The 18,956-nt window shown below is 49.5% G+C and overlaps 1 protein-coding gene across 1 annotated transcript; it reads left to right on the forward strand.

Moving 5' to 3' along the window:
- The first annotated feature begins 9,309 nt into the window (after positions 1–9,309).
- LOC148050436 (cyclin-dependent kinase 4 inhibitor B-like) lies at positions 9,310–12,324 on the forward strand. Its single transcript, XM_087742577.1, has 2 exons — positions 9,310–9,679; positions 11,203–12,324. The coding sequence occupies exons 1-2, from the start codon at positions 9,539–9,541 to the stop codon at positions 11,464–11,466; spliced, it is 405 nt and encodes a 134-aa protein (XP_087598703.1). The 5' UTR covers positions 9,310–9,538; the 3' UTR covers positions 11,467–12,324.
- Positions 12,325–18,956: the final 6,632 nt, after the last annotated feature.

The following is an 18,956-nucleotide window of genomic DNA, read 5'->3' on the forward strand; positions in this document are numbered from 1 at the left end:
AAAAAAAAAGCAACTCAGCTTTCCCTTATTGTAAATAAAGACTTCTTTTTTTCAGTAGAAGCAAGTATTTCTGATCACAGTCCACTCCTAAATAAAACCTGGAGGTAAATACATACAGCTTTACAGAGGACTGCACAGTGGTTAGAGGTATCTGAGACTATAGGAATGGTAACTAATGTGCATGTGTGCTATGACAGGTGGGCACAGTCCCATTCCAGAGGCAACAGAAAGCAAAACACCTGTGTTTCCTAGGCAATTACCTCTTTCGTGAATATATAACTTGAAAACAAACACATGCCCAAATGTGCTTGATAGCAGCCATCATAGGCTGTCCCCAAAAAAAACCCAGAACAGCATGTGATAACTCATTGTAGCACACCCAGCAGCTTGCACCGCAGCATCAGCAGGCACAGCAAAAGCAGCCGATGAGCCATGTTCTCCCTCCATGCACAGCAGCCCCTTCTGCTGAATACTCTGCCTCTGCAGGAAAGTAATGAGGGAATCAGAAGCTGTCCCTGCTCCTGAAACAGGATGCCACTAACCGGTTGTTCAGCATTACAAATCATGCTGAGCTGCTTTTGTTCACAGAAAAAAAACATGCACGCCCACACAGAGTGCCAAACCTATCGTCTTTTCCCCACTTTGAGCACCCTCTGTGGCTTACAGCCAGGAAAAAACTTACAGCTCAGCTTTAGAGGGATTAATTTTACACAAGGCAGCAGCGCTATAGAGTAATGACTATCTAACCAAGCTAAATGGACATATGAAGAGGCATATGATATTATAGCAGCATGAGAAAGAGGGCTAGCCAGGTAACTCTGTTTTTAAGAGAGTATCTTAAGGTTGCAATCAGTGAGGAGTCTGCTATCACCCCGCAGAGAGGATCCCCAGAGTCACAATGCCTCTTCCACCATGAGAAGACTATACTTGTCAATAAAGCAAGATGACTCAACCCATATTTCTAAACAGGATTGTTCTTTGATAAGTAGTCTTATCAAAGTTTTTATAGGAAACACTCCATACATAAGAAGTGTAAAACGCAATGTGACACAAGTTTAACATGCTTTACCACTAAAATAAAAAAAAAAAAAAAATCCTCCAAAGTGAAGTTTTAATGACAGAAACATTAACAGCTTATCCAGTCTAACAAGAAAAGGATAAATTACAGATAGCAGGGGTCTCCTCAGGTAGAAACCATTTCACTCTAAACCATACTATAACATGCTCTCATTATTGCTTAAAACCACCTAAGCTGTAAAAGTGTTATAAAATATCCTGGTCTGTTTGATGAGATCATATATGCATTATTTAAATCACAAGAATACCAGCATTGCCAAATTATAAATTTGAAGCTATTTTAAAACAGTTTTTATCAAGACACTCTGATTTTGCTGAACTTGTCTTAAAATATTTGATACTAAAACACACTTATTGTTCCATCTACTCACATTTCACTGACCCATTGGTAAATTACAAGACAAGTCTCTTTCATTATTCTATTTACAGAAAGTATCTGTGTTCTCATGTTAAAAATAAACCCACTATATCTTAAGTTCAAGGCCACGGTCTTTTAGAAACCAACAGAGTATCAAGGTAGGCCTTTCCTGACCACACGGTGCCTCCTTGCTTATCCATAATTATGACAGCTAAGAACAATAAAAGTGCTTTTCTAACTGAATTTTGGATTTAGAGATTCTCATATAGAAAGCTTTGTCACTGAGGGTTAAAATATTTGTACACGTGTAACGCCAGATTTGATTGCCTGATTAGTCTTATCTTACTATGGGAGATGTTAACTTCCACGATCAGCTGCGTCTACAGAGAAAAGAGCCTTACCAATAAAACAAGGCATTTAACTGTGTCCAAAACTGTAGAAAGGATATACTTCAGGTAACAAGGCATGAGCCAGAAACACCAGTAAATCCGAAGCAGAGCACAGAGAGAGACTAAATCGTGTCTTAGAAACGTAGAGAAGATTTAACAGTACCTGATTCACCCAGCATAAACATTTCAGCAGTAAGTGTGAACTCTACAAAGCATGTGTTGCATCGACAGATACTGCACACATAATATGCGCTCAACATTTTACTGAAGCTTACTTTACTTGTGTAAACACTTTGCAAACAAGTTAACTGGATAATGGGTCTTATCGGGTAGGCTACTGTATATAAAAACTGCAAGATAGTAAAGGAATCCAAATGCCAAGCAGCATCCCATCACCAGTCATGCAGAAATACTGAATGCCTTCAACCAGATCTGCTACCTTCCCCACCCCCACTGTTTTGGCCCTGATTCAGGCTCAAGCTCAAAACTCATCCCTTGGCCCTTCATTCTGCCTCTAGAGCTGCTTACTATTAGTTTTGGCAGCATACCCTGCAGTTCTAATACACACTTTTTAACAAATTTATTAAGAAAGAAAGAGAAAAATAGTTCATATTCAAAAGTGGAATGCAAGCTAGACAGAAACTAATATTTCACCCTATGCTTTTTTCTCTCCTGTACCATCCCTTCTGCAGAATAGAAGCCTACGCTGCCTGCCTAACAGCAGGGTTTGACCAAAGCCTCAGATGTCAGCTGCATCTCCATGTTTCTGCCTTCTAGCCATTGCAAACGGGCTTTGAATGACAAATAGCAAACAACAAAGCCAGTGGGCAGACTTATTTTTGATGTTTAAAAGACATCAGGTAAAGTTGGAAAGTAAGTTACTTTCCAATGACTTTTCAGAGTGCGCATATCCTTTATTTTGGAAGGCTGTATGAAGTCTGGAGAATGGGGAAAATTAAGACATGCCAAGATGCAGGGAACTGAAAGTTCAACATTTGGAAAGAAACTGCTCGAGGAATTGGAAAATATTATTCTAATTTTCAGTTAAACACTTCCTTCTAGCGTTTAATGAATGATCTGGAGAAAGAATGTCAAACCATTGCTTGACCATTCTGATTAATTTTTAAGTACTTTGGTGTGGCCAGTCTGGAGAGTGATATCCTGTTTCCTGCTTTATTGATAGTCCCAGTTTCCAGGCTTATGTGATTAGGTAAAAGAAAGATCTTAGCTTTTTGCAATAGATTTGAAAATACAACCCCAGGAACTGATATAATTAATAGACAGGCTAAAGATCACCAAAATGTTTGGGTTTTATAGTATGATAATTTAAAGCATGTTATATGGTGACTCATGGCTTGGGCTTTACAATAGCTGGACTAACAGTACACAGACTCCTCACATCTTCAGTAGTCTGCCAGCCAGCTTGGGAAGATCAGGTTTGGTTTTCTTAACTAATTTTCAAGATGATCTACAAAGGAGAGTGGGCTAGAGGGAAAGAAGACTCCTAATGCTTTTCTTTTTCTTAAAACTTCATGGGCTTTACAAAAGCAAGACAAAACTAATATAATACAAATTCTTTGCAGGTCAGCTTTTAAAAAATGTCTTGACCTCCTCCCTGTGTTCCTTGCTTAAAGGTAAGACAGGCACAGCTGCCAAGTGAAAAGTTCAGAAACATTCACTAAACTCTCAGCTAGCAAAGCTCACTTTGCAATCAGTTGACAAGAAGTCTAAATAAAAACTGAAAAAAGTAATTAGTCCTTGATGTCCATGGGCTCAGGTAAGTAAAAATTTCATATTCCAAGATTTCTGTATGTTGAAATAATGCACTAAATTACACCGCTTCCAAGCCCTGGATCCCATTTGGAATAATTCACATCCTTGAGAATATGAGTTGACTGTAAGTAGGAAGTGTTTCTCCTTGGTTCCCTGTGGAGAAGTAAGTACATAGCTATAGAGACACAGCAATCGATAAGGGTAATTTACTACAGATGAAACTGAACCTACAGATTCTCAGCAAGTCTTTATATGCAGCTAAGCTGTAGTGAAAAAGTAAGTAGCTTTTAGCAGTTAACTCGACCACCGCACTTTTGATGAAAACAGAAAAAATTAGCACAATGGGACTGATTCTCCAATTCAATCCGATAGATGCATTACAGCTTAAGGATAAGAGTTGCCATTAACAATATAAATCTATGTACACACACGTGAGGACTGGATTAAATGTTTAATTCGAGACCTGCTCATTGTGAATTTTATGTAATTCAGGAACGTAGTCATTGAGTGTAGAAGATGCCTGACATCTGCCTGACACGTCAAGCACTGCTTAGCTCTCAGACAGCATGTTACCTGACTCACCCCCTTCTTCAGACACTCCCGAGATGACAGTTCCCTGCAACTACAGAATCGCAAAGCCCGTGAACAGGGTGCGCAGTAGCTTTTACTATTTGACTTTACGTGTTGAAAATGTCTCAGATTCACTAGCTTTTCTCCTGCCGTCCCACAGGCCTATCAGCACAATCCTTACGTTTGTAGGTGAGCCAAAGAGACAGAGTGATTTGTTCAGCACTGTACAGTTAAGTGATGGGGACATCAGAATTATTAGATTCCAAGGCGTTTTGCTACACAGATGCCACAAAAGCAAGCGGGAACTGTGCTAGACTTTGTGAACTGGAGAATGTGTCCTAGATTCTGTGTTCATATCGTTCTCCGTAGTCAGCAAAACCTTTGGATATGAAGGCGTCTAAAATAAAAATTAAAAATTTTAAAAATCAGAAACCTAGATCTAGACAGCACATTTTCTGATGCTGTGGTTTACCAGCATTTCCATCATACAAACCACAGGACCAAACCACTGGGCCATCAATGGATCAGAAAACTCTGGTGGAACAAAACTAAATCCCAAATAACAGAATCAGGGATGGCTTACAGAGGAGACAGCCCGCTAGCATCTGCTTGTGTTTTGGTAGCTTATAGCTCTGACGTAAAAAAGTTGTTGATTTGTTTTCTAGTTTGAGTGCTTCCTCCACCACTGCTTCAGCTATTCTGGGAGAATATTTTGTCAAAGAGGCCCAAGGAAACAAATGGCATATCCAACATGGTAACCAAACATGGAAGCAAGTTTCAAGGTCTCTCTCACTGAATCTGTAATGCTTACCCCTTCAATAAGAGCAACAGTGCACATAGAGAGCTATTGCAAACACAGCTAGGCAAATAGTCATAAAATTGCCAGAAGTGTGTCTATGCCGTGTTTTGTAGTGCTTGCATCCACATTGTTTGAAAGAATACATAAAGAACAAATGGGTAAAAAAGAGAAAATCCACTTCCAAAATAGTGTCAATACTATTAAAAAAACCCACAACTGAATTTGAGTTACTGCTTATACTTCCACTTGAAAGAAATCCAAAACCAGCATGATTTATTTGCACATTTATTTTGATCCAGACAAGGAATGTTAGGTCACCAGTGCTGTCTATCTTCCTCCTTCCCAAAGAAAGAGACCCAGCTGAGGGAAGAACAGAACCTCCTACTCCAAACATAGCTCCCTAAAGGGTGTTAGCGGGAAGAAAACCTATCTGTGACAAACGTGCCGATAACTGTTTTCCCTCCCCAGTGATAATTAGCCTAATTTCTTGCCAGATCAAGCAGAAGAAATCAAGGAAGAAACAGACTTTTTCACGAAGTCAGATTCTCCCCTGCCAGGGTTAAGTCTCCCTGATACAGGCAATTAGTATTTGAGGGGAGCACCGAATGGTCGCCTTTCGCTTGCAGGTAAGCAGACCGCCAAAGCTGGCACTTAACTGCTGTGAGGAGCTGTAGGAGAACTGGCCTGTGAACAACTGGTGTTTCTGGAGACTGGAAGCCCGCTGCTGTTGCAGTCATGTCATCACCCAGCTTGAGGATTTTAAAACCTTTCTGCCTGTTTTGTTTATTTGTATGGTTTTGTTTTGTTTTCAAATCCTTACCACTGTATCCCCAAATATTCCTGTTATCCTATGATACTGCATTCTTCTTGGCAGATATCCCTGGTGATTTCCTACAGGAGTCAATGTTGTCTATTCTCCCCAGTGAAAGCAGTAACATAACCGACAATGTGGATTTTTACTAACTTCTGCACCGACTTTATCAGAACATGATGCATTAAGATTATTCTGCAGAAAACTTTTATTGTCAAGTTTTTCAAAATCCAAAGCTCTTTAACCTGTACTAGATCACATTTCGTTGTGGCACTGAGTTGCTTGCTCTAATTGTAAAGCAATGTTTTGGAAGGACTTCAATTTCTCTGGAGTCAAATCAGTGAAAACTAAGAAAATCTGCTGTGAGTAACATTTTCCTTTGTGGTAAGCTGCTTTTGAGTAATATTGAGCTGATTACACATTATACATACTAACAATTATCTTCCTGAATCTCTCGACATTTCTCTTTTTTCCTTTTGACTGTAGAAATCGGTATCATTGCAGAGCTTGTAAGGTGCACCTGCTTGCCAAGTGATTTGTATTTATTTGGCATTTTGTCGATGTCTATATGCATGTTTAATATGCCTGCAGCACTCATTTGCAATACAGTTACGAAAGGCGTGATGCCTCCCTAAATGATTGTTTTAAGGTCACGATTGCACAACTTATCCTTGCACGATTAACCCTGAAACCGGAAGGAGTCACTTCCAACTCTGTAACAGCTTCTTTAAAGCTACCATCAACAGACAGTGAAACTGTCCTCCAGCCAGCGACTGCATATTCGGAGCTAAAGGAAAACACTCTCTGAGATTCCAGCTCCAAAGCAAGCAGTTTTCAACTGAAAGATCTTATTTTCTCTCATGGGTGGGTTTTTAGTTTTTGGTTGGGAGAATAAGCATTTATGAATTTGCAAAGGCAGCCTTTTTGAGGGCAGCTTTCTTTTCCCTAATAGCGTGGTGTGGGCGTTTCTGAACTGCAGGAAAAATCAGGAAGGACTCCTTACTTTGTCATTCATGTATGTTTGACAGTGTTATTTCTTGAGGTTTGTAAGGAATGCCAGCCTCTTCTGAAAGCAGTGTGAAGGAATATTTGGGGGTTTGGTTATCTTATTTACCACATAGCCTTGGAGTGACAAGTGAGTTAAACAGATGAGTCAGCACATGATTTTCATGCTTGTTGTTTGTTAAAATAACATGCCCTGCTTAAAATTTTCACACAATTCCAGTAGACACGAACCAGTTTTGTTTACCTTACGGATATATCATTGGCACCAAAGCCCTGTCAGAACCCTTCTTCTATTGCTGGTGAGTGCATGGCTGTCCTGCAGCTGAGAATCAGGATCAGTGTACTGTCTCTACTGAACTGATTCTGCAATATTGGTGTTTACTCCAGCTGCTGTCAAAATTAGCTTACAGTCTTTTTAAGACTTATGTATACCTTTCACTACTTGCATGTTTCCACTGTATGGTGATCTACATACCAGGGTATACAGCTTTAAGTCTTCCTCTTGTTTCCTTTTTTTTACTATAGAGGTCTGAAATATCTTTATTTTCTCATTTTTATGGCACCCAGTGCTTGAATAGAAAATTCATTAATAAAGGAAAAAAAAAACACCCAAACAAAAAAACACCACTAGGAAATCAACAGATTGTGTAAAAATGCTCAATTATTTAACCAGAAGCAACTATTTCTATCAAGAAGCTCCTTATCATGAGTGGAACTCCACTCGTCTCTACATATCTGAGCATAGAAATGGTTGCCAGTGTGAGTGAAGAAGCAGAATTTGGCACTAGGCTGATTCGATTATAGGAACATGCCAAGCATTGCAAATAAAACCACAAACTTAACCTTTACACAGACAGTCTTCATTGGCTGTGCCAGTTAGCATCCTTCTGTTTGCTGCTGGTGGGAATTGCCTGCACCATTTGGTACTGAAAACAGAGAACTTTCTTGGTAGAATAGCTATACATTTCTAAAGTATTAGGCCAGGAAAGTAATTTCATTGTTTTGATAACATGTGCTGATTGTTCCAGGTAAAGATGCAGGTAAACAAGTGGGCAGCACGATTGGCAAAGGATTAAAAAGCAGAGAATGGCGATATGGAGAAGAATTATGATCACAAACTTCCGAAGAGAACGAGCTCAGAGATCCCATGTAGCTGACAAAGGTCGCGTCCGCGCACTAGGCTGGGGAAACAGGCCACTTCCGTCACACTTGACGGTGAAAGGCGCAAGGGCACTTATAAACCTCAAGAAGCAACAGTGTGAAACGCACCTGAGTGAAAAGCTGGGCAGCTCTTACTTCCTCTGAGTCTTTGCACAGCACCGTGCGCAATGAGACCCAAGAAACCTTTAACTCCCTCGGTAACGCAGGCGCTCCCTTTATCGCTAGCTACAGCCGGGTGCACGAAGCGGCCTTTCGGAGAAGGGGCGGGCCGCCGCCGCCGCACGTCCCCCGTGCGGTGGGGTCAGCAGAGGGGGCGTTTTGTGCAGCTCCGGGGAGTTTTTCCCGGGGAGCAGGGGATGGCACCGGCCGCAGGGCAGCACGGCGGGAGGGGGGGGCGGGGGGGGGTGTCCCGGCCGGGCGGGGCGGGGCGGGGCGGGGCGGCGGCGCGGCGGGGGGGGGGGGGAGCTGTCCGTGGTGCTGCCGACACCCCGCCCACAGACACGCCCACCGCCCCGCCCACCGCCCCGCGGGCGCCCGCCCCCTCCCGCCGCTCGCCCCGGCGCCGGTCCCCGCCGGGCGGCGAGCGCGGAGCCGCGCAAAGGCCTTGCCATGCCGAAGGAGAGCTTGCCCGTCCTCCGCGGCCTGTGCTGGGAGGACGGGCTCAAAGTCTCGACCTGGTGCACTTTTTTTTATTGTTAAAAAAAAAAAAAAAAAAAAGAAGAAACGGGCTGTGCAGGCGGGGGGTGCGGACGCCGCAGTCGCGGCTCCGACCTCCTCCGTGCAGGCTCTCCGCGCCGCCGCGCCCGTTGTCTATTACTAAGCGTGCCAACTAAAAAAGCTCGGAAGAGCCGGCAGTTCGCTCCAGGAGAAGGGGGAAGAAGGGCGGCCACCGCCGCCCCCTGCACCCCGGGTACCGGGGGGTGTCCGGAGAGGCCGGGGGGGGCAGCGCCAGAGCCCGCTGTCGTCCTTGAATCCCGCTCCCGTTAAACAAAGCCCTTCGCTCCCTTTGCTTCTAGCCTTCCCTCCGCCCTCTTCGCCTCTCGGGGCGGTCAGGCACAGGTTAAGGCGCTGCTGCCTTTAAGAGAGGACCGGGAAAAAAAAAAAAAAGAAGAACAAAAAGGTGGAGAGACCGCCCCGCCGCCGGACGCCCGCCCGGGAGCCCGGCCCTCCCGGCCCTCAGAGGGCAGCGCAGGGCGCTCCGCCCCGTCGGGGCAAGGCCGGGGCCGGCCGCGGCTGCTGCGCTGGGCCGCGGTGACGGTGACAGCGGCGGACGGGCGAGGCGGGGCCGGGCCGGGGCGGGCCGGGGCGGAGCGGCACCAGCTCTGCGGAGAAAACAAGCGGCGGGAGGCTCCGCCGCGTCCTCGCAGGTGGAGGCGGCCCCGGCGACAGCACCGGCAGGCACCTCCGGGCCGGGGCCGGGGCCGGGGCCGCTGCCGCCCGGGGTGCCGAGGGCTGCGCGGAGCGGCGGGGCCGGGCGCTCCCATGGGCAGGGCGCTCCCCGCGGGTCGGGATCGCCGCCAGCCCCGGGCAGCGGCGGCGGCAGCGCTCCGCGGCGCCGGACCACTGGCGGGCGTGAGGCCGGGGCGGGCCGGGGCATGGCGCGGCGGGCGGGCGGCACGGCGGCGGACGAGCTGGCCAACGCCGCCGCCCGCGGCGACCTGCAGCGCCTAAGGGAGCTGCTGGACGGCGCGGCCGCCCCCACCGCCGTCAACTCCTACGGCCGGACCCCCATCCAGGTAGGGAGGCCGGGCGGGGGGCGGGCGGGCGGGCGGCGGGGCGGGGACAGCGGCAGCGGCCCCTCCGTGCCCGAGGAGCGGCGGCGGCAGCCCCGGGGCAGCCTCCCGCCGCCGGCCGCCCCCGGCGGCCGCGCTCGGCTGCTGTCGGTCCTCTCGCCTTTCTGGAAAGGCGAAAGTCTACGACGGCCGCAACAGAGAGGTTTTAGTCTTAGCAACCCTTGACTTCATGTTAACCAACTGAGATAGGATGACTCAAAACCGAGAACTTTAATGCTCATCTCGCAATAAACATGCAATAAAAAGCAACGAGCCACCTTTTCAGAAAGAATTACCCTTTCGTCATACCTCGTCTTCTGCTTTATAGGTCTATTAGAATTTTTCCTCTTCTCTCCCACTAAAAAAGTATATTCTCTGATTCTGGCGACATATTCACTGACCCTTACGAGCAGAAACATCCGGGTGCGATAGCCTTGCCCAGCAGACCCTGCAGGTACACAGCTGGCAGTCCCCGTGGGGCTCAGTCGGCCCACATTTTACAGTTGCGTGAACGTATAGGTTGATGTAGCACCCGGAGGAGTAGTAGATGTTAGATTTATAAAGCTGAGTTTATTTCCGAAGTAGTTCTAGCCAGCTGCTTCTTAAATTTTCAAAATAAAACGAAACTGGAAAAATCGGAGAAGCTATATTTAAGTTTTACGGCCAGTGCTTGCGAAACTCTCTCCTACAAAATGTCGGTGCAGCACTTCATCCGAAACACGTATCTGTTACCGTCCTCCGACATGTTTTTTTCTGCACCTTTGCGCAGCAGGGATTTAGCCCGTGCGCTGAACGCACTACCGGGTGCGCTGGGGGAAACGCGGCTTAGGAAACGGCGAGCCCGAGGGGGAGGGCTCCCGGGCATTTCGGTGCTGCGTTGGGCAGGGGGCGGGGGCAGGCTAAAAGTGCGTTTTCAGCCTCTCCAGAGGGCGAGGGAAGCGCGGGCGCCGCGGGGCAGGGAGGGCAGGTTGCCCGCACAGCAGTGTCCCCTTGCCAAGGACCTCCGGGAAAAGCGTCCCGGGTGAGAGCGGGATCGCGGCAGCTCCCGGGAGCCGCCCCACCGGCGCGGTTCCGCCGTGGTCGTTGCAAAGCGGCTCGGGACTTGCCCCTCGGTTCCTGCGGGGGTGAGCCGGCAGAAGGGCCAGCCCCTTCTTCCCCCGGAGCCTCCGCCCCGCGCCTGCCGCCCCCCTGCCGCCGAGCAGCTCCGCTGCGGGCCCACACGCCCCGGCCCCGACGGGGCTCCCGCGCCGCTCTGCCCCACCTTGCCCCGCCGGGTCCCGCGGCGCGGAGAAGGAGGGTTTCTCCCGGCTGCGCAACGCTCCCGCCGGGCCCGTGCCCTCCGCCGTTCCTGGCGCCGCCGGAGCTGACCTGTAGGCCTCACGCGCGGATTTTCCGCTCTTCTCCGCGGGCGATCCCCGCTCCTGCGGGGCTGAACGAGAGAGCCTGAGCGGGGGCGGGCGCGGGGCTGACGCTGTCTCTCCCCGCAGGTGATGATGCTGGGCAGCCCGCGGGTGGCCGAGCTGCTGCTGCAGCGCGGAGCCGACCCCAACCGCCCCGACCCGCGGACCGGCTGCCTCCCGGCGCACGACGCGGCCCGCGCCGGCTTCCTGGAGACGCTGGCGGTCCTGCACCGCGCCGGGGCCCGCCTCGACCTGCCCGACGGCCGCGGCCGCCTCCCCCTCGACGTGGCGGCGGGGGGCCCGCACGGACCGGTGGGCCGCTACCTGCGCCAGCCGCCGCCCCGCAGCTAGCCTCCTCCCGGGCGATCCCCACCCCTAATTTATTGCCCGCACCCGCCTCGGGAGAGACGAAGCCGAGCAGCACTCGGGCGTTGTAAATAAGCCCCGGATCGCGTCTCCCCGCTCGGACGCACGAAGGACCAGAGGGATATGTATTGTTTTGCACGCTATACTTTGCACGTGTCTGTATGTTATCTTGCACTTGAAACCCCACGCCCCCCCCCCCCTTTTTCACGCGGGAGTCCAAACACTGTGAAGAGAAATAAATATGAAGGAAATCCCCCAGCACAGAGACGGCACAATAAATCTTTCGTGTTTTGTCTGGGCTTTCTGTTTACCCTCCTCCCCGCGGTTCCCCGCTTGCACTTCCCAGCCCTCCGTCTGAAGGGGACGGGAGAGGCTCCCTATTTGATTTCAGACTCAAGTTACATCGGATTCAAGGGGCGCTGAAGCCGATCTCTGCCTCTCCCTAGCAAAACCGGCCGGGACAGCGGGGAACTGAGGCTTCCTGGTGAGATTGCGGCTTTGGCAAATACCTTCTTGAAACCACGTAAGATGCTGTGCATGTCTGTACATGGGCCTGTGGCGCATCCGTGGCTCTTCTCATGAAGGCTGTAAACATGGGACCTGGAAGGAGAAAATAAAGAGCGATTTGTGTCTCTGCAAGCCCGATACCGCCCTCGCTTGAAGTAATAGGTGTTTTTACTAACTTGCAGGTGACCTTCCCTGAGTTACTGCAAGTTTAACAGTATTCTGAAGAAATCATGACGGTTGCAAAACGAAGGCAGCGTGGAACTAAAAAAATTAAAAATCGTGCGTCCGAGCTCAGCCCCAGGGTTTCCCGAGCTGCTCGACGGTGGCACGTTTGGTAGAGAAACAGCCAACCGAGGGGCTGGAAGGGCTGTGCTGCTGGAGGAGGAGCGGGGACGGGGGGCAGATTCATCACCTGAGCACTGATCCCTGTTTCACGGACTGCCCCGGCACGGGGGAGCCGGGTGTGAGCATCCCTCGGTAAAGCCACAGCGGCAGCCCAGCCAAGGGCAAGCGGGGGCGACCGGGGAGACCGGGGAGACCCGCTCCCGCCGCGGCGGGTCCCAGACCTCCACGGGTGGGCTGCGGGCAGGGGCAGGGATAGGGGCAGGGCGGTGAGGCAGGCGGCGAGGACGGGAGTGGGAGACCCTGCCTCCCTCCCCGGACCCCCGGCGGGGCCGTGCTCACACATCCCGCGCCTTAGGGACAGAGAGGGGGAAGCAAGGCGGCGTGGCGGGAGAGCTCTCCTCTCCTTCCCCAGCGCAAGTCCTGGGCACTTTCCAGAGCTACCTGTGGAGAATTGAAGGGGAAAGAGACTTCTCTTCGTTTTGCGTTCCTACCGAGTGTCCAACTCCTAGATATTTCATACATAAACATGAAAAATAATATATATACTTTTATATAACGTATTGGAATATGTAATTTATTACAACATAATTTCATACAACACGTGCTTCATAATTACTTCATACAAGTTGGCACGCTATAAATATGTAGTTATGCCGTTTATGTACATAATACGGCTATGTAATACCTATATAAAAATATACATAACATGCTTATATATGAAAAAATATTGTGATTGTGTATCAAGCCTAAGTATTTGCTTATCAATTATTTTTGTATGTAATACGTTTATGTTTAGTTATAACTACATTATATGCACACAAAATATGTTAAAAAATGCACATTACATTTAGTCTATATTCATGCTTGTTTAGTACAAGAATGCCTAGAATACATATTTTATACATATCTCTAAATAGAAAATATATAAAATTGCAATATGCCATGATAACACCTTATAAAATCGTACCGTATTCTGTCTCTGTGCATGGCATAGCCATAAGTGAGCCAAGGACAGCACTGGAGACACAGCATTCGAGCGCCTGCATCCCATGCCTGAGGGAACCGAGACGAAGCCGGGACCAGACAAGGAGACAGGGCAAGGCTAGAGCCTGACCACCCGCTTTACAGAAAATTAAGGGTCTAATAAACTGCACTTCCAGCCTTAATTAGACCAGTATTCCTATTTTAAAATGGCATTTCCCCCAAGAACCAGAATTCGATTTAAAATGTTGAGTATTTCCATTACGGCTTATGAAACAACAACAACAACAACAACAACAACAACAACAACAACAACAATAACAATAACAATAACAATAACAATAATAATAATAATAATAATAATAATAATAATAATAATAATAATGCATAAAATCGGCAGCGAAATAACAGACTTTCCTAGGCTGACTGCACCAAACGAGCAGAATATGCCCTCAAATCCCAGCAGGGCTAAATGCCTAATTGCTATAAATGTGCCTCACGCCGTAGGTCTGGAGCCCCTGCCCGGGCCAGGCCCACGGCGCGGGCTACTCACCCCGTGGGAGGATGGGGGTCCCCGACGCGATCCTGCTCAGCCGCGGGAGCTTCCACAGGCACCTTTTCTTCTGCCAGCAGCGTCGGCGCCAGGGCTTGGAGTCCTTCCTGAAAAGGAGAATGGTAATTGTTACCAGCAAGCAGCAGCAGCAACACACATTTCGAGAAAACCCTAAGAGCATTACATGTAACGTGGCAGATAACTCACGCTTTTTGTTTTTAATATCTCAGCTCTAGCTGAGTACATGGGCGCACACACACACGCACACACACACACACTCCCCTCTGCAGCAGGGTTTGCACCCTGTGCACGGTGAGATGCTCCTCGGGCCCGGCTCGGCCATGCATTCAGCGTTGGTGGGTATTTGGTTTCTATTGCCAAAACTGTCAGTTCATCCTCCCACCGCCTCTCCGGCACCTGCATCATGCACCCAAGCAGGCATTAATTTCTCTTAATTTTGCCTTGCCTGTTGGGGAAGAGTCGCCACGGGAAGGGAAAAGGAAAAAAAAAAAAAAAAAAAAAAAAAAAGCGCATCTCTGGAAGAGCTGCTTTCATTTCGAAACGGCCGTTTTCATGCACCCATTTCCCAGGCTTGAAATCGCCCTCGGTCCGGGAGAAACCATTACAGGCTCTTCTTTATTAGCATTGCTGCTAGGGTCACTCCGTGCCCAGGCAGAAGAAGGAAACCTCTATTGACATCGGTGTTGTTACTGTTTGTCCAGCTGAAAGAAGGAGGTGTTTGTTATGGGGGGGTGTTGCAAACGCGTACGTTCACCAGCCCTCCCAGGGGCTGCCGCGCTGCTTCCCCTCCCCGGAGCCTGCCCGCCGGCTCCCTGCGATCCCTGCGCACCCCCAGCTCCGGGCCGAGCCGGGCCGGGCCCCGCCGCACTCGGGGAGGGCGAAGATGCGCCGGCAGGACCGACACCCTCCCTGCCCGTCACCCTTCCCCGCGCCTGGCACGGAGGTACCCCGCACCCTGGGGTGGGGATGCGCGGGCAGAGGGGCTCCCGGGGAGAGGGGAGAGATGGAGGGGGGGGGTGTGTAGCGGGATCCCCCGCCGCCCAGAGACCCTCCGACGGGCGGCGGGCCTCGCTCAGCACCGGCTGCTGGGGGGCTCAGCGCCCCTCCGGCGGTCCCCGCGGCAGCGCCCGGCGCCGGCCCGGGGCGGTGGGGAGCGCCGGCAGGTTGCTCCGGGCTCTTCAGCGTTCCTCCGCTGCTTCCCACACCCCCGCCGCCCCGCTCCAAAATCTCACCCTTCAAACCGAAAACAAAGCGGTCCGGCGCCGCCGAGCGCGGCCGGGGAGAAGGTCGGGGGCGAGGAAACAGTTAATGACCCGTTTCGGTTACCGGCGGGGGGAGACGAGATCCGCTTTTTTTTCTCTTTTTTTTTTTTTTTTTTTTTTTTTTCGCTCCGCTACGCAACGGCCCCGCGTCGCGTTCAAATGACCATGTGACAAGGAAATAGCTGCTCTCCCGGGCCAATACTGGCCTGCGCTTTTAAAGCGGCAGGGATCCGCTAGCCGCCTTCCCGGGGCACCAACGCGGCCCCCGGGGGGACGGGCGGGGGTCGCGGTGCGCCGGGCCGCCGCAGCCCTCGCCCCGCCGAGGGGCTGTCGAGGGCAGCGGGGTCCAAAACCAACCAAACGAGGAGGAAAAAAAAACAAAACAAAAACAAAATAACACAACCCCCCCCTCCAAACGGAGCGGGAGGCGGTGTGTTTGGAGGGGACAGACGGGGGGGGGGGGGGGGGAGGGCAAGGACATGTCGTCAAGGCTTTATTTGAAAGCCGAGGGGCGCCCTGCGATTGGCCGGCCTCCACGCCGTGGTGTTCCTCAGGGCGAGCCGGTGGGAGGGGAGAGGAACCGGGCGGCCTCCCCCGTCCCCATCCCCCGCCGCCGGTCCTCCTTCGCCCGCTTTCGAGGCGGGAGCCATCATCATGGGAGGCGTTTAAGGGCAGAGGGGGGGGAGGGAGGGAGGGAGGTAAGGCAAAATGGGGAGTCGAAATTAGTCAAACGGAAAAGAAAAAAAAAGAAGAAGAAGAAGAAAAAAAAAAAAAAAAAAGACAGAAAATCCTCTCCAATGAATGGAGGGTGAGAGGGCCGATTCACCGGTGGGGCCCCGCCGGGGAGGTATTTCTAGCGCGGCCCGCCGGGCGCTCCCCCGCACCCATGCCCCCCCGGATAAGGTGCACCGTCCGCTTCGGACGCGCCCGCAGCCTGCGCCGGGCCCGGGCCCTGGGCTGGCGCATCCTCCGCCGCGTCGTCGGGGCGCTGGGGCGGCGCCGGCCGCCGCGCCTGGCTCTGCTGCTGGTCCTGCGGCGGAGGCGCCGCGGGAGCCCCCGGCCCAGGTAGGGCCCCCCGGGGAGCGGGGCTGCTCGGGGGGCGGCGGGGGACGGCCCCCGCCCTGGCGGACGGCCCGACGGGGCGGCGGGAGCGGGAGGAGGCGGCGGCGGCCCCCGCGGGGGGTGCGGGGGGTGCCGACTCCCCCGGCCCCGGTCGGGCAGCGCGGCGGAGCCCTCTCCGCGCCTCACGCCCCGGTTGCAGCGGGAACACGTGAGGTTTGCACAGGCGTGGGGGTGATTCTTTTTCTTTTTTTTTTTTTTTTAAACGCAGTAGAAAACGACAGGTTCTTGAAAAGTTACTGTAACTTATTTCTGCCTTTCCCCCTCCCCTCCCCCCCGCCCCGAGAAGTTTTTCTTTTCATTTTCTCTATGGTTTATCTAGAAAAAATAAACCCACCGCCCCTTACCAACATTTGCCGACGGTTCCTTTCGAACAAGGAACATAGCTATTGCTCTGAAGAGAGAAAATGGCTACTGTTTTCCGAGAGTGTATTACTTTCCACTGTTGTAAATGACAGTGAAATACAGTGGCCTACTTTGCCTTCCCTTGCTGTTATATAAATATGCGCAAGAAGGGTCAGAGCGGCCCAGCAGCGTCAGAAAGGGTAATTAAAATACACACGTATAAAAGACCTTGAGAGACACACGAGGTTCCGGAGCTTTTAGAGACTTTTTCCTGATTGCAGAATGCAAAATCGGATTGTTGTGGATCTGCGTGGCGCAGCCTAGGCCTCGATCGTTACACATGGTTAGACACACCATGAAAAATAAAGCGAATATTAATTTGGATGAGTATTTGAGGACTGTTCTGCGAAATCCACGTAGGGGGTCATTAGAGGAATCCACAACCTCCTCTAATCCAGAGCACAGACTGGAGAAGAACAGACGTAGAAGAGAAGGAAAGTAGAAATATTTGCCTGAAAACATCTACAAAAATAGAGATTATATATTTTATGTATATACATAAATATGTATAAAAAAAATTAAACCCTTCAAGCTATAGGACTCGAGGTTTAGAGATAAAGCAATTCACAGTTTGCCTGCTCCAGTCTCTGGTTAGATCACTTTCAGTGCTTTTTGAGTATCAAGTGTGGGGAGACACACACACAGACACGCACATATGTATTTTTTATATATGTGTATATATGTATTTTTATATGTGTGTATATATTTTTATATATATCAAAATCAGAAACAATATCCAGTTTTCCTTGTTACCTTCAAATTCCTCGTTTCTTGCATTTGTAGTAGGCCTAATTTCTTCATCTTACACTAAGTGGGGGAAAAAGAAACTATAAACTCTGGCTGACCTGAAAAGCACGAATCTCGAATATAAAACAAAAATATGAAGATGATGATTATTTCGAAGTAAATTCGCTGTAGCAAGGACAAAACCCTCTAATGGATCAGGCGGTGTAGCAATTTTTTTTTCTCCCTATTTCCACACTTGCTGTAAATACTTCTGCTCTCCCCCCCCACCCCCACCCCCTTCCCCCGAGCTTTTCATCGGGTAGGTCGAGTTTTAATAATGCCAGTTAGATCTAAAATAGTCATTGAAATGTGCTGAAAATCTGACTCTGAGGGGGCTGGGGAGGGGTAAGGCAAGGGTGTGTGTTTAATCTAAAAAAAGATGAGATTTTCCCTTTTGCCTAACCGTGCTCTTTCCATAACACGAGGTAACAACATTACAGTCACAAAAGTAATGCATAAATATTTTGGCAACTCGGAGACTGCGAACCCCGAACCCATAGTATTTGGGGCCACAGTTTGCAGGAAGAGGGTGGCTGTGTATTCGGATTAGGTAGAAATCTATTTTGGGGGAAAAAATAAGTTTGGAAATAAAGAGAAAACAGCTGCTTTTGCTCTTAGATCCTATTTAGAGAGACGGGTCCTATTCTCAAGCTTTGTTCAAAATTACATTGTGTAATTAAATAGATGGAACAAAGAAAATTTTCACACTCCTCGAGCACTGTTAAAGGAGTCTCTCGATGAAAGAGCGCCCACGAAGCTGCTTCTGAACCCCGAGTGGGTCCGAGATGGGGACCGACCCTCACAAACTGGCTGTTAGAGGCAACCCACCCCGGCGGAAAAACCGGCCACACCGTGACATCTTTTTCTTGCAACATCTAAACCTATTTATTTATTAGGATGATGGGAGAGGTTTTATTTGTTTTGCCTTTTGTGTGTGTTTTTGTTATTTGTTTCTGCTTTGTTATTTGTTTTTTTTTAAGGAAGGGAATATTTTGCCTGACGAATGCTTAATTATTTTTTGTAAACTGTTAGGTGATTATCCAGAACCATCAGGTTGTTTTACTTTCGGATGACTCCACAGCCCAAAACGAGGGACCAAAATAATGTGCATCTAAAATTTTCTGCAGGGTTTCTAAGAAAAGCTATTTAGGTCAGCACATTACATTCACAAATGCGCTCTGTGCAAGCTTATATCACCCGACTCGGAAAACAGAAACTGAAGTATTTATTCTTTATTATTGAAGCTTCTTGATTTGGTTTGGGGCAGGTTTTTTTTGTTTGTTTGTTTGGTTGGTTGGTTTTGGATTTTTTTTTTTTCCATTTTTATGTTCAAAAGAAACCTCTATGGCACAACGTCTAAAGGTCTAAAATTAAGGTGCTAAATTTTCCTGTTCTTACCCAATATGTTTAATGAGGATAATTATCTTTGCAAATATATTGACATTTTAAGCTGAAGAGTAGAAGGATGCTGTTCAACTATTTCTATTTATCGTTTT

Source organism: Nipponia nippon, unplaced genomic scaffold (assembly GCF_047370975.1).
Source record: "Nipponia nippon isolate SJK-2023a ecotype South Korea unplaced genomic scaffold, ASM4737097v1 scaffold_8, whole genome shotgun sequence".
Taxonomy (NCBI): domain Eukaryota; kingdom Metazoa; phylum Chordata; class Aves; order Pelecaniformes; family Threskiornithidae; genus Nipponia; species Nipponia nippon.